The sequence below is a fragment of the Bemisia tabaci genome, chromosome 8 (genome assembly GCF_918797505.1).
Source record: "Bemisia tabaci chromosome 8, PGI_BMITA_v3".
NCBI lineage: Eukaryota > Metazoa > Arthropoda > Insecta > Hemiptera > Aleyrodidae > Bemisia > Bemisia tabaci.
This window is the reverse complement of record NC_092800.1, coordinates 33,541,338-33,556,406: the sequence shown is the minus strand read 5'-3', so window position 1 is coordinate 33,556,406 and position 15,069 is coordinate 33,541,338. Positions and strand designations below refer to the sequence as shown.

The window sequence follows — 15,069 nt, the reverse complement described above, 5'->3', positions numbered from 1 at the left end:
GGGTAAAACAGTTTTTATTTCATGAAGTGTTGAGTTCCAAAAAACGCGGGAAAATTTTGATGGTTTTAAGGCGTTCTTGCTTAGCATGGCAAACGAGTGATTAGGACACTGAAAAAAAGTTATGGGCTGTATACTGCCGTGCTAGGTAAGAACGCCGAACGAACATTCGAGAGTTGCCGAATTTCCTTCGATAAAATGTTTATTTATAAGGAACGTTGTGAAGATTTTTCCTTGACATTTTCAGGCACTTTAGGTGCGATTGGGAACGGAATTATCTGAAAAATTGGAAGGAAAATATTCACAAGTTCACCAGTAAATTCGTCTTTTATCGAAGCGCTTCTAACTGAAAATTTCATCGATTTTTCCTCTGAATACGCGCCAAAATCAGCTTAATTTTGAAAAAAATGGCGCAGTTATCAGCATTGTAAAAATTTGAAATATATATGAGTCAATTTTCCAACTTACGAATGAAATTGTGTTTCCTTGACTGGGGATGGACAAATCTTCGTTAATTTTAAACGTAGAATTTAAAAGTGGTTTCTCACCTTTTCTCGTAAAATTTCCATGAAGGATCACTCCTTAAAATTTAAGGCATGTCGAAAAATCAATCAAAATTTGCATTTTTAATAAAAAATCTCATATCCGACCTCTTCCAACGACCAGTTCCATTGTGCGCCGGAGCACCGAGTCGAGGATATCCTACAGGTCAGAACTGGATCGGGGCGCGAATTGGGGGGATCCGTCACAGTTCGGGATAAATTGCTCGTTTCCTCGTCTCGGGGGGACGGGGGGGATGCGGGAGGCGAGAGGGGAGGTGGATAGGGGAGCAGTAGCCCCCGCTCACATTTAAATCCCGCGCGTTTGTCGTACGTTGTAGTACGTCCGCTGACCACTCTTTCACGCTGCGGTTGTAAACTCGTGCCAAGGCTCTACTCAATTCAATTCCAGGCGATCAACCCAGTGTCCCTGTGAGCCAGTGCTGCCACATATGACTAACTCAGTGCAGAACTTTAATTTACTATGTAATCATCGCAAATATTTGACATACGTTGTTTTGTTTTAACGTGTTAAAGGATAGGGACCTACGTCACAAAAAAAGTGATCAGGGGAGGGTAAATACAGGTAAAAAATACGGTACACCATTTTTAGGTTCTTAAAATAAACACTGAAAGAAAAAACTCCGGCCGTGAAGGCCAAACCGACGGCCTACATACTGCCGTGCTAAGGAAGAACGCCGTATGAGCCTTCAGGCGTTGCCATATTTCTTTTAATAACCAACAAATTTACTGGAAAAATTCTGAGTATTTTTCTTCCAATTTTCAGACAATTTTTTTCCCAATTTAATATAAAGTATCGGAAAATTTTGAGGAAAAATATGCATAACTTCGTTCAAAAATTGATGTCTTATCCGGGATTTGGCAACTCTCGAATGTTCAAACGGCGTTCTTTCTTGGCATGGCAGTATAGACATACCGTCCGCGTTCCGGGCGTAGCACCCGAAACAAACGGAGCTACGGGTCCAACACCCATAGCTTTCGACTTCTGAGCCGGAAACGGACGGTATGTCTATATAGCCCGTTACTTTTTTTTTTCTGGGAAGGTGTGTACTTTCAAAATGTCTCGGTTTTTTACTTATTTTTAATGTGCAGCCTTTCTCCTAAATTAAGCTATTTTTGAATGACGAGTCTAACCCAGTCGTTTTTCTCTCTGTTCCAGGTGCTGCGATCCTCTCCGGAGTAACCCTCTGAGCCCCCGAGCGAGCGTCCCGACGCCAAGATCGCGACGCTAAGCGACGGAGCCCCGCGAGCGCGCGCCCAGCCCCCGACGAACCCCGCGCCGGCGCCTCAAACCGCGCAGCTAGATGTAAATCCCCGGACCCGCGCCCGGAACCGAGTCTGCTTCAACCCCGTCCGAGCCCGACACCCGCGCAACATGCATATCGAGATACAGGTGGCCCTCAACTTCGTCATCTCCTACCTCTACAACAAACTCCCCAGACGGAGGGTCAACATCTTCGGCGAGGAGCTCGAAAAAGCCCTCAAGGAGAAGTTCCGGGGGCACTGGTACCCGGAAAAGCCATTCAAAGGCTCAGCCTTCCGTTGCATCAAGACAGGTGACCCTGTTGACCCCGTCTTAGAAAAGGCCGCGAGAGAGTCAGGGGTGCTCATCCAGGATATCCTGGAGAACCTACCCCAGGAGTTAGCCGTTTGGGTTGATCCCGGCGAGGTCAGCTATAGGATTGGTGAAAAGGGCGCGGTCAAGGTGCTTTTCAGCGAGTCGATCGACCACCAAGATGATTGTTCCGCTGATCGAGAGGTGAATAAAACTTTCAACCCTGAGGCGCAATGCTTCCGGCCGATTGACGCTGTTGTGTCCAGTTTGAGTCAGCTGAATATTTCGCCGAACAACAAGTCGAGTTCTCCGCCGTTTCCGAGTGTGCTGCAGGTGAGCAGTAGGAGCCAGGGGGCGCCCCCCGCGGCCTCCGCCCCTTCGGCTAATACGTCGCCGACGCCCTCCAACCCCGGCGCCCCGCAGTTCGGCACGGGGAAGGTCTCGCCCACGCTGTCTGTTAACTCGTTCCTGCCGAGGTCCAGTGCGGCGCCGCTCACGTTCACGACGGCCACGTTTGCGCAGACCAAGTTCGGAAGCACTAAGCTCAAGACCAGCAGCAAGAGGGCTAACAGGTAAGAACGATTTTTTTTCTAATTTTGAGGTTTAGAATAAGTTTTTATAGGGTACAAAAGTTTTATAAATACCTCGTCACTTTCCGGCTGAGGGTCGGCGAGTAATATGTGTTAGCGCCTTCAAGACTGCATGGATACTTCTCACATTGCACCAAACGTAGTGCAGTCGATCAAGTTGGCGTGAAACGCATATTAAGGCCCAGATACACCTGCGAGTTACAAGCGTTTGTTGAAAGTGAAACACCAATAGGCAAGGAGGATTTCGATAGCTCGACGTTGAGCGATTGAAATCCTCCTTACCTATTGGTGTTTCACTTTCAACAAACGCTTGTGAGTTGCAGATGTATCAGTCACTTTAGCGCCTACAAGATTGTAGACGTGAAGTATTATATGAGTGAATTCACGGATGCGTGAAGTATACGTGAATACTTCTCCCATTAAGCGCACAGCACGTTGGGGTGTGCGCGCTTTCCATTCGAGAAATTTTAACCTGATTATAAATCGTCACCTTTCGGTCTAAGTGTCTCAAGCGCCATGGGACGTTTCAAACTTTCCGCCGCCATTTTATTTTTTTTTACAAGAAAATTGCTCGGTGAATCTGTTTGAAATTTTCACTGAATTTCATCGGCAGCGTGGAGAAAATTCGGTGAAATTTTCGGATAGTGCAATTGAACAGTTTCTCTGTAAAATAATAAAATGGCGGCGGAAATTTTGAAACGTTGTATGGCGATTTTGATACTTTGGCCGGAAGGTGACGTCCTACTCGCACCTTTACTATTATGTTTAGTGGCTCATTGCGCTTATGCATTTCGAAGGTAGATTTTTCTGGTCGATTCAACCACAATTTCAGTCGACGAAACTTAGATTATGACACAACGGGAGTTATGATCATTCCCATCGAAATGGTTGATTCAAACGAAAAAGTTCGGTTTGAAAAACCCGCAGAGTTCGAGTTTCAAACCTTAATAACTCCTAAGAGCGGTAGAATTTTTCTGTACCTCTCGGACTGAGATGACAATATTCTTCCCATATTGATGCTCTGGTTAAAAAAAAACTATTACATCCATTTTGGTCTTATTGGTGATTTTGAAGGACCCATGAAAAAGTTCGTACACCTCACGGGTGGGAAAAATTGAAAGAGTCGGAAAGAAAACAAAGATTGAACTCCAGGTTCCCGTAAATAATCAGTGAAATAATTTAGAATTAATGTTGATAAACGAGACTTTGATACGCTGTCGAGGAGAATCAACATTGTGAACGAGATAAGTCAGAGAATGCGACCAAACGACGAGAATTTACTCGGTAAGCCATTAGGAGGCGCCTTCAAATTCACTCGATACTAATTCATCTCCAGGGACCGGAGTGTTTACCTTTTCGCGGGTTTCCGCACTTGAATCGGTCGTGTTGAAACCGATCATGTCAATCACTAGATGAACCCTAGAATATCGGGGCTCTTATGGAGCTCACGGGTCACCAGAATATTGACTTATGCTAGGTTTCAAACATTGCCTGAATCGGCGGGCGCTTCGATCAACAGCCCTTCGGCTCAAGGTCGAATCAATTAAATTCCACTCGTTTCAACCACCTCTCTTCGACTATTATTTATCCTTCCAGTCTTTATTCTGAAGGACGAGTGCGAACTACCTGGGGAATATATTTGTCCTAGCCTCTCCAGTTAACGAAATGTCCTTCATTTCGCAGTTTCGCGTCGTTTTAATACCCATAAAAGCCGGAATTCAAGTGAATTTATAATGGTGTAGATTTTTTAAGTGTTTGAGAGGTTAGATACTAATTTGATCCACAAGAATCGACTAAAATTTTGAAGACTTTAAATAGGAACGGAACAGGAATAAAAACTTGGCTATTAAGTGCTTTGGTTTTCCCTGGAATATACTGATTTATTCATTTTCACGTCAGAAAAAATTCCTCCATAGACTATTCAATAGACATTTTCTCCACGTAAAGCAACAAATTGAGCACCTCACAAAATTACCAAAATACATTAGCGTATCCAGGAGGGGGGTCATAGGGGGCGTAAGCCTCCGGGTTGGTTTCAGGGCATTCCGTAAACGATTTTTTGTCCGCACACCTGTTTTGTCCAGTAGTTTACGTCCACGCGTGAAATTAGCAACAGTGACTTGGTCCAAGTGTCATATTTTAGTCCGTATGTAAAATTATATTGACAATAATGAAATGAGAAAATTGAGGGTGACGGAAGAGTTGTTGTGGTAACTCATTTTTTAAATGAAATGTTATTTCCTTCTTTTGATCAATCTTTTTAAATTGTCATGGGTGAATATTTGGTTTTATTTCCATCCTTAAAATTTCCGATGAAAAATAAACCTTATTAATACTTTATTTAAATGAAAATATTACTTTATTTTAAAAACATTTACATTTTTAAAACGTGGCAAATATTTATAAAACCTTTTCCAAGCGATGGCATCGATATTAAAGTCAATGAGCAGTAGTTGTGTCGAAAAAAACTATGCACAAATGAATAAAAGAGGGGGAAAAACCGAGAAGCACGCAATCTTCGGTTTTAGCCCATTTGTACATCGATCTTTCAAAGTCAAATACGTCCTATTATGAGCGTTTGGTTGCGCTCACACCACGCTGCAGCACAGTAAAAGCCCAAAATATAAAAGAAAAAATTAATGTGCTTTGAAAATCATTAAATACGACAAGGAAACACCTTAATGTTTACAAAACACACATTAAATTTTCCTTTCATACACATATATTTTTTTTATTAATTTAAATTAAAGTAATCCATGCAGAGTGTGCAAACATATAAAAATCATGAGTTGAAAAACGCTGACTCCGCGAGTTTAAATAATATGCCCTAGCAAAAAGCGGAGTGATGCGACGTGCTGCCAGCACGAAACGCGCACTGGCGCCTACAAACCTAAGCAGATACTTCACGCATTGCGCAATGCTTGAGGTATCCCTTAGGTTTGTAGGCGCCAATGCGCGTTCCGTGCTGGCTGGCTGGCCGCGCCGCAGCGTGCCACGTGCCACGGCGCTTCCGTTTGAAAAAAAAACCGGGTCAGTAGAGAAGTATAAGTTATAAAGATGTTAAGTTGAATGCTCTGTTTCAGAAACCGTGGAAAATTGTCAACCAAGAGGGATTCATTATTTAACATTGACTATAGATGGCTAAAATTTGAAACTTTAGAATCTCGAAATTTTCTGCCTGTTTTTGATGTAGAGGAGATGAAAGCATACTGCACAGGCTGGGAGAGGAAGGAGGGAAGATTCGCATAGATTCAGATATAATTGTGCCTTTATCTCATAACCGTATGATAATGCGTATGCTACACTTTCTTCGATGACTTTATAGTTTTAAAATGTCGGCCTCTTTTTTACGTGGTCAATTTTCCCCGCTGTAATTTCCATGCGGAGCTCTGAAGAGACAACTGAGGTCACTATTTATAATGAATGCCTCTGCCGCAAACTGGAAACAATTTTCAAGGTTCTTGGTATATTAGGAATTTCCTCTCGAGTTAGGTCTATTGTTTTCTCGTAATTTGAGTTAACAATGTAGTTGATGCGTGGTTTTCCGATGATGCCTCTTCGTCACATAAACTGCTCACTAAAAAATTCGATGCTGAAACCTAGTATATACGAAGAATCACATTTTACAGGTAGAGAGAAAAACGTTTAATTAAAGAACAAAGTATTGGATGCAGGTTAACGAGGCCATTTGGCCGTTCAGCAGAAAGGAACCAAACCACATCAGCTATTGCCAAAAAGTGGGCGATTTAATTTTTCTCAAGAAAACGTTTTTGCGAATTCCTTTGAAAATTTGAAGGTATTTGCTTTGTGCTATAAAGAGAATTCACTGAAATTCGCTCAAAAATTATCACAGCTAGCCTATTGGAAATTTTAATTGCCCAGTAAAATTTTGCAATAGCTGATGTGGCATGGTTATTTTCTGCTTTACACGGTTCATTTAATGTTTCCTGGGATGTGTTTCCGATATGTCATAGCCAATTTTGAAAATTTTGCTCAGTTTTCGTCATATGTATGAGCGACAGTCGTTCACTTGTTAGGTTGTCTGCATGGAAAAGGTATGACCTCTATTCATGACTTAATGTGTACTTAAACAAATTGACCGAAAAGGATACACATAAACCCGATCCTCTGAAGGTTTGTTTCATTGTGCGTAGCCCCAATACATTCCTTAAACATGAGGTAGTTTAATTTGATCAATTTTGACAGAAACGCAGCAAGTTGCGTCAAATTTGAAGCGCAATAAATGAGTCGGTTCTCCCAGAATGAGAAAAAAAATATAGAGCCTGTAAAAAGATGCGTAAATCTCTAGTTTCCCCGTCAGTTTTTTGTCACGAAAACTGTGCGGTATGCTCGGTGAGGTCCTACCATAACAGTTGCAAGATTCGTAATATGCGCAATAAAAGTTCGAAGAGCCTTGACATAAAAAAAAAATAGAAAAGTGTGAGGGAGAAATGAAAAGTTAAAAAAAAAAACAGAAAAAATACACACACATACAAATTAGAACTGAAATTTCGTGAAAATTATCGTCACAGACGTGAGCAGACGCAACGTGTAACCAAAAAACACGATGGGTGCCGTCATAAAAATTGACCACCTGTGTATTTTAAACGTTATGCATGTGGACGACATCGTGGCAACTCTCGCGAGTCACATGCACGTGAGCAATTGGACGTATTTCTATCAAACGGAACTATGTGCATAATGACGTGAGCCCTGATATGCACCTATTCTTATGGGTCTCAGGGCTCATGTCTTAATGCACATAGTTCCGTTTGATAGAAATACGTCCAATTGCCACGCACGTCTAGTTCATAGCGTGTCAAATCCCCTACAACTGTCTCAGACAGACATCACAGGCAGGGATCGAATACTCTGTGTAAAGGCCAGGTGCTGAGTCTGTTTCGGCCTTGAAATTCGAAGTGCTCAAAAAACATTTTTACAAGTGCAGACGGAGAAAAAACTTTGGTCCCAATTACTAACCTTCAGTAGTATGGATTACTAACATTTTTGGTACACGTGACTTAAAGTTTTTCAATGCATAGACTGAACTTCGGTTTGCGAACGTGTCGATTCAATTACAAAAAAAATCAATGGTAGGAAATTTACCGAGCTAGACTCAGCTTAACAGCTGTCATCAGCTCCAGGAAAGAGGGGAAAATCCTCGGGAGATAGAATTGATTGAGCGCTAACTACAAATGGACGTATTTCTGCCAAACGGAACTATGTGCATCATGACGTGAGCCCTGTTATGCATATACTCTTATGGGTCTCAGGGCTCATCTCTTAATGAACATAGTTCCGCTCGGCAGAAATACGTCTAAATTCAATTATTGTCGACGAGGAAATTACGAACAAATATAATTCATTTACTTCGATGGAACTGAATAAATACATAAGGAAATCTCTATCAACAATGGCAGACCGTCTACTCCCCAATAAAGAATCCACTGCCCTAGTCTTCCGCGCCAAGGAAAATTGCTGTACGAGCTTTCTGGCTTTGCCACGTTTCAGTCGATGAAATACGAATGTTCAAGAAAACTTGTTCTTACTTCCCCGCTAATTTTCCAGGAAATGGAAAATGTAATTTAAAGATTCCAAAGCATTTAACAAATTTAGGGAGAGTTAGGAGAGTTAAAGCATCTAGGATAAAAATTCTCAAAAATTATAATTTTAATTGGGGGGAGGGGACGTAGGGGGGCAAATTATCAACATTCAAACGCTCTTGATGTGTGTGCAGTTTAGCATGACAGTTTTTGGTCGTGTCATGAAAAACGACGTATGATAATCGGTAAAAATTTATTTCTGAGTCATGTTATGATTAGTTTTTTCTTTAAATATTCAGATATTCTCGGTTAGATTGTTCCTAGGATTCTCTGAAAATTATACAAAAATGATCAAAAATTTGATTGGTGACTCGTATTTTTTTAAGGAGAGACGTGGCAAAGTTTTGATGTTCGTGCGGCTTTATTCCTCGCACGGTAGTATCATTCAGATGAAATCTGTCAAGATAGAATGGTTTTGGTTCATAAATCATGGAACGGCTGTTAAATATGGATGTTGACATTGGCTCACGGGTCAAAAAACCTATTTCCGTATTAAAATAAGAGTACTAGTTTTTTCGAGGGAAACAACGTACCGCTCCCGTTATGTCGCGCGAGTCGATGACTTCTCTCGATGCATTATGCAAGAACAAAGGGTGCTTTTTCTCGTCCACTGACGCAAGATTCTATCTCCCTTTCCACGAGAGCCTTGTTCTCCGTATAAATCCATGCTTTCGAGGACTTACTTAGAAATCCAGACACGCCTGTATGTCATAGGAGCGACGATTTTACCGCCCGCTGTCGTTTCCTCTGATGGAGTCATTGCCAGTGGCGATTCTTGAAAGTTAGCAACATTGTATTTCCTCCATTTAAATGCATGTGAAACAATCGAATCTTGGTGCGGCAGCTTGTCTCACCTAAAATAGATATTTTTAATGTATTTAAATGGAAGGAGAACCGTGTTGCCAACTTGTTAAATCGCCGCTGGTTATCGCTTATAGTCTTCGGCGCGTCTGAAGTGAATCGCGTGGTAGCCGAAGGTCGGAATGGAAGTTGGACCTGTTTGGATCGAAAATTGAAAACTTGCGCCAAACCATTGCGATGTGGTTGATATCAATTAAATTATGAGTGGCGGTAGCCACATTGTCAATTCACCACAAACTACCGTTGGTTCAATCGATATGAATAGATCAAATATGAAAACGTGAATCGATCGACAAGCGCGGATTTGATCGAATCTCGGGGCTGCCGATCAGAGCAAATCGCTGTCAATCGGTTAAGGTGTAACTCGTTCCATATCGCCTTCAATTGGGAAGATATGCAAAAGCGGGTTCTCCGAAGCCGTTATAGTTGCATTACCAAAAAACGAGGATTCGGACATTGCATGAGCTCAGTTTTAACTTATCCCTTATCGCCTTCAATTGAGAAGGTGTGCAAAACCAGGTTTAAAGTATCATTGACAAGAAAACGAAGCTATAATTCCAGAGCTTAACGACGGTTTTTATTTGTGTTGCAGGATGTCGCCGACGGAGTTCTCGAACTACATCAAGCAGCGCGCCCTGCAGCAGCAGCAGATGTACTCGCACACCCTCTCGCCGGCCTCCCCCGGCGGGCGCTCGCTGTCCCCGCACGCGGACTTCTACTTCCAGCAGCACTCGGGGCACTCCACTTCCGGCTACCCCGGGCACGGGAACGGCTCCTCCGCGTACCGCAACATGTTCGCGGCGGACGCCCACACGCCGCCGTTCGTCCCGGAGCTCTACCCCAAGTTCCCCTCCTACCTGGACCCGCCCTCGACGTCGCAGCTCTTCAACTCCGGCTCCGGCGCGGGCCAGCTCTCCAGTTCCTCCCCGGCCGGGTCCCCGATGAACCCCGCCCAGCAGAGCTCCGCGGATCACTTCGGGCTCGGCTCCTACCCGGCCAGCCCCTACCAGCACCTCCTCGTCGCCAACTAATCCCTCCTCGCCGGTGCCCCGTAGCAAGTATCAGCGTAGTACCACGTTTTTCCTTTTGTTTCCTTTTCCTCTCTTTGTCTGCCCCGCTGGGAATGGTGAGTGGGAACGGGCGAGGAACTCCCAAGATATCAGTCGGATCTCTATCAGTTAAATCTCTGCTGATATTATTTGGATCTCCACTGATATCAGTTGTATCTCCAGAGGCGGATCCATCAATTTGGCAACACCGGATTTCCTCAATTTAAACCTATGTGGAACGATCGATTCTTGTCGGAGCACCTGCGGGCTGATTATTGAAATTGATAGGCAAAGCTGTAGACAAAGAAGACATAGGAAGTATGGAGAGATCCTGTTGGTTAAATGCATGGCTCCTATAGACTAACTATTGCGCGTCTTATGGGTTGCTGTTAGTTAGTCTATCACCTACTTCCTTTGTCTATTGCAACCACTCGCTTTCACCAATAGGATCCGTCAATATCCCTTTTGTCTCCTTTGTCTATAGCTTTGTCTACAAATTTCAATAATCGGCCCGCTGGCCCCTCCAAGAATCGATACAAGTCCATAGGTTCAAATGGGGAATAATCAATGTTGCCAATTTGGTGGATCCGCCAGTGTGTACCCCCAATGGTGTAAGTCAAATTTCCACTGAATGAAAGTGATGAAATGATGCGTGGGAATGGGCGAGGAGCTCTGAAGATATCAGTCGGATCCTTCCTAATTTTTTCATATCAGTTGGGCATCTGCTGATATTCATTGCATATCTGCTGATATAAGTTTAATATCTGTTGATATCAGTTGAATATCAGTTGAATATCTGTTGATATTAGTGAAATATCTGCTAATACCGGTTGGATATCTGCTGGTATCAGTTGAATGTCTGCTGATACGAGTTGAGTGCCCACTGGTGGGACTGTGGATACTGTGGAAGTGAAAATCCAGGTCTGTGAAAAGGAGATTGCGCTGATACTAGGAGCGTTCTTCTACTGATACCAGGAGGATACTTCAATAATGCTGGCCGAAACGGAGGAGGCCTACCCACCATTTTCAGCAGGGCTTGGTTACTCATAATCTGGTTACAAATTGCAAGATCTCTTTACTTTAATTATTTTTTATACATGCAACCGAGGCGCCATCCACTTTTGATCGTTCGTCCAACTCGTAGTGCTTTGCGGGTTACATATCCGAGACTTCGCGAGGGGCTCATGGTGCTTTGCAGGTTTCATATCCGAGACTTCGCAAGAGGCTTAAAGCGCATTGAATGTTGCCTATCTAGGACTTTGCAAGGGGCTCAAATTGTTGCTTCAAGTTGCATATCTAAAACAGTGAGGGGGAAAATTCACGTAATAGGGATTATATAATTTTGGAGACCAAAGGAGCATTGTACACATTGTCCAACAAGCTAACTTTTAGCGTCCCATATCATTTTTCTAACATGCCTGGGTCATGACTTCCTATCACTACATAATTCCGTGTCAATATCACCCAAAATAATATGCTTACTATTGGTAACTCAAGAGGGAACGGCTATCAGCAAACTAATATGTCATGTGATAAAAAATGGGAGGAAAATACCAATGCTATCTCTTGAAGAGCGGAATCCAAAGAGCTTTTTTTTTTTTTATAAAACTAAGTTTACTTTAGTCTTACGACAGGTACAAGCTTTTCGCGCCCCTTAGCAAAGTCTTGGTTCGAGCTCAGCAAACACTACGCAGTTATTTCATTTTGTCTCCTGAAAATTCGGAGGTAAAAAATCGCAGTCAAAGGCTCATCGTTACACTTCGTTTGATTCAGTCTCATAACTTCCCCTGTACTAAAGACAGAATCACGAGTCCTTTTTTCTGGGAACACGGGGGTCAGTTGAATTCTAGTCGTAAGCTGTAAGACTCATTCATGACGTTATTATCTTTCGCGTAGCCTTGAATACTTATTGACCGTTTGAAAAATGTACAGCTTTCTATCCAATCAAGGTTCCTTTTATTGAAACTCGTGTTCTCCGGTTAGGTGATTCATTCCGAGGTCAAACGAAATGACTGAAAAGATGAGACTCAAAAGTGGAAAGTGCACCACGGGTCAAGTTCTAGTTTATTTTTTATACTTGTTCGAAGAACTTTTTGATACCTGTATCATATCTGTAATATTCTTACATTGATTGTTTCCTTCATAACTGTTTGCGACTAGGGCTGCGCGATGTGTATCCACGGCATCTCAACCAATGAACCTTTTATATAGCTAGTGCGTATTTTGAGTCCTTTAGCCATGTCGTAGAACGGTTATACGAATAGATTCTCAGTTTCTATGTTAATCAGATTAAGTTTAACTTGCGTGGCAACTTAAAGTCACTTTTTAATTGTTTGTTTCCTCCCTCTAATGCATGCGTCTGTGAAAAAGTAGCGTATCCTGTGTTGAACAGGCTGTATTCATGGTTAAGTTTCTTCCGCCATCACCTGGTGAGTCTCTTTGACTATGTTATCCCTCTCCGTTTTTATACAGAATGTCTAACGTTAAACTTAAATTTTAAACTTTTTGTGAAAGAATTTAGTCAATTTTCTTTTATTTATTCAATAATTTTTTTATTTTTTTAAAAGAAAAAGGTATTTTATTACATGATGTATTTAATAGGCCTAATTGTTCTTCACATATAGAGTTTTATATTTGTTGTTATTGATAGGTGTACCTAGAATAATATCCATAGCGAATTATTTTCTGAACAGTTACAGCTTGGTTATTGTTGTTCTTCATGCCCTCTGTTCCTGTTTTCGTCTCTTTTCCAACGTCCCTTTCGTATTTGTCCTTTTCTTTCTCGCGTCGTGTCTACTTGCTCTATTCTCTTTTATCGCTAATTCTCAACCTCTATCCTTCTATATCTCACTCACTTTGTTATTGTGATTTTAGCTCGACTTATTTTTATCACGTTTATGGGTGACATTTTACTTATCATTCTCTTCTAATACGCATAGATGTGTTCTTTGAGACCCCCTCTGCTCCTCTCTTTTTCTGCTTTTTTTTACTTTTTTACTGCTCTTTTGTTCGGTGATACTTAAGAAGATTAGCATTGCAACTTTTGCCGTGAAATAGTCCTTTTGTTGTGTATCTCATCTTTTTCAAAGATATGCTCTAAAACTTCCATCTAATGATCAACTGATCTATATTTATTTTGCACTCTCCTAAATGAGTGGATTTGGCAAAATCTACGAATTCAGGTACCTCTTTTTTTCGTTTTTTTATTATATCTAATAAATGATCATTGACTTTACGGCCTCTATCTTCAAAAGTAAATATTTTCTAAATTTAAAAGCCATGCGTCCTTTCCCCCCTTTATTTATCAACAGAGAATTATTCCGAAAAAAGTCTCTTCCAAATTTAATATTCTAAAACTGAAGTTTGTTGAATTCTGAAAAACTGGAGATGAGAGTGGCCCAACCCGTAGGTAAATAACATTTTAGGCCATTAAATGGACAGAATCTTCAGTGGGTGCTTGTGCTGAACCTCATTTGGTACAAAATGGTCGCAGTAATAGCGCCAGCCAATGAGGAGAGAGCGAAAGACTCACTGCCCCCGCCATCACTGAGGCGGTAGCCAATCGCCATCCAGTTGGAGCAGTGCGTTTTGCGCTCTCCCTTCATTTGTTGTTGCCACACTGTTTATAAGTATAACTCAATTACTCTTATAACTGTGGCTACCGTTAAAAATTGAAATTAAAAAACTTAACGAAGGGGCCCTCTCTTTATTCCAACTTCACAACATGAAAGTCCTTACATGAGTCACCTGTCATGTATGTACCCACTTTTGCAATGTTCATTATGAGGATAGAGAAGTATAGCCGTAGTGCATTGAATATCCAAAGCAATATCAAATGTATTCATCAGTGTTTTGCAATACGACTAATGGCTTAGACTTGCGATTTTTGAATTATTTTTTTAGACTCTAAATCCTCTCGCTTTTTTAAGTAATTATTTCACTCTTGCGTGCGTATTGGGTGGTGATTTTCTTCTTTTTTTCTTTATTTGTAAGATCAAGTTCCAAGATTTACCTTTTTGTGAGAGCTCACTTATATTGTCTCCTACCCTTTTATAACTTTTACTTGAGCATGAACTTCTCAAATTTATTTTGCTCAATAATTCTAATGACTGCGGGTCTTAAACAGGAGTTTTAAATTTTCCGGTAATTTGAAGCCACAATTTGAGAGGTATCGTGAAAGGAAAAATAATCAATTAAGAAAAAAATTAAAAAACTTCACACATCAAAATTGAAATAAATAGTTGGGCGCTCAAATGATTCCTGATCAAGAGAATACAAATATCAGTGCGATCGGCATGGTGTTTTGGAAACAAGCGTAAATATTTATTATTTCACACGAAAGTGTTTCACCAAACCATTACTTTTGACAGTCTCAAAACCTGATGAATGACGGCATGGTACATTTTGAAGTGCTTTTGTCCACCTTTGAAGTCGTTGAGTATACATGTTTTAATATTCCTAATTTACTTGCATCCATCAATGAATTAAGATCTATACATATATTTTAATTTGAAATTTTCAAAAGTCAAATTTTCTAAATTCTCCAAAGGTAGATGGTTTCGTGGAAGCTCTGTTAATTAGAAATCACATGCTTGCTCTCTTAGGACCTGTGTTTGTTCCAACCCCCACCCGGCCTCACAAAATCCCCCTGAAATCAAATTTTAGGGGTTCTAATTTTATTTAGTGAATACCTTATTCCATCCCACATATTCTCCTGAAAGAAATTTCACTCCTTCTAAGAAGCTTTATGCTGCTCTGATTCCTCTCCATACACTCACAATCAGATCAGTTTGACTCACAGTTTTCATTCAATTCATTCTCTCAGCGATAAATTATGTTTTGAAGTAGGTTAAA

General features: G+C 41.3%; 1 protein-coding gene across 1 annotated transcript in view; it reads left to right on the top strand.

The window, feature by feature from the left end:
* Positions 1–11,812, top strand: part of LOC109030278 (protein Tob1) — a 36,271-nt gene extending 24,459 nt beyond the window's left edge. Inside the window, exons 2-3 of the mRNA XM_019041163.2 lie at positions 1,717–2,684; positions 9,759–11,812. Of these exons, the coding sequence (XP_018896708.2) occupies positions 1,933–2,684; positions 9,759–10,197 (1,191 nt within the window). The 5' untranslated portion in view covers positions 1,717–1,932 and the 3' untranslated portion in view covers positions 10,198–11,812. The remainder of the gene's footprint in view (positions 1–1,716; positions 2,685–9,758) is intronic.
* The last annotated feature ends 3,257 nt before the right edge of the window (positions 11,813–15,069 follow it).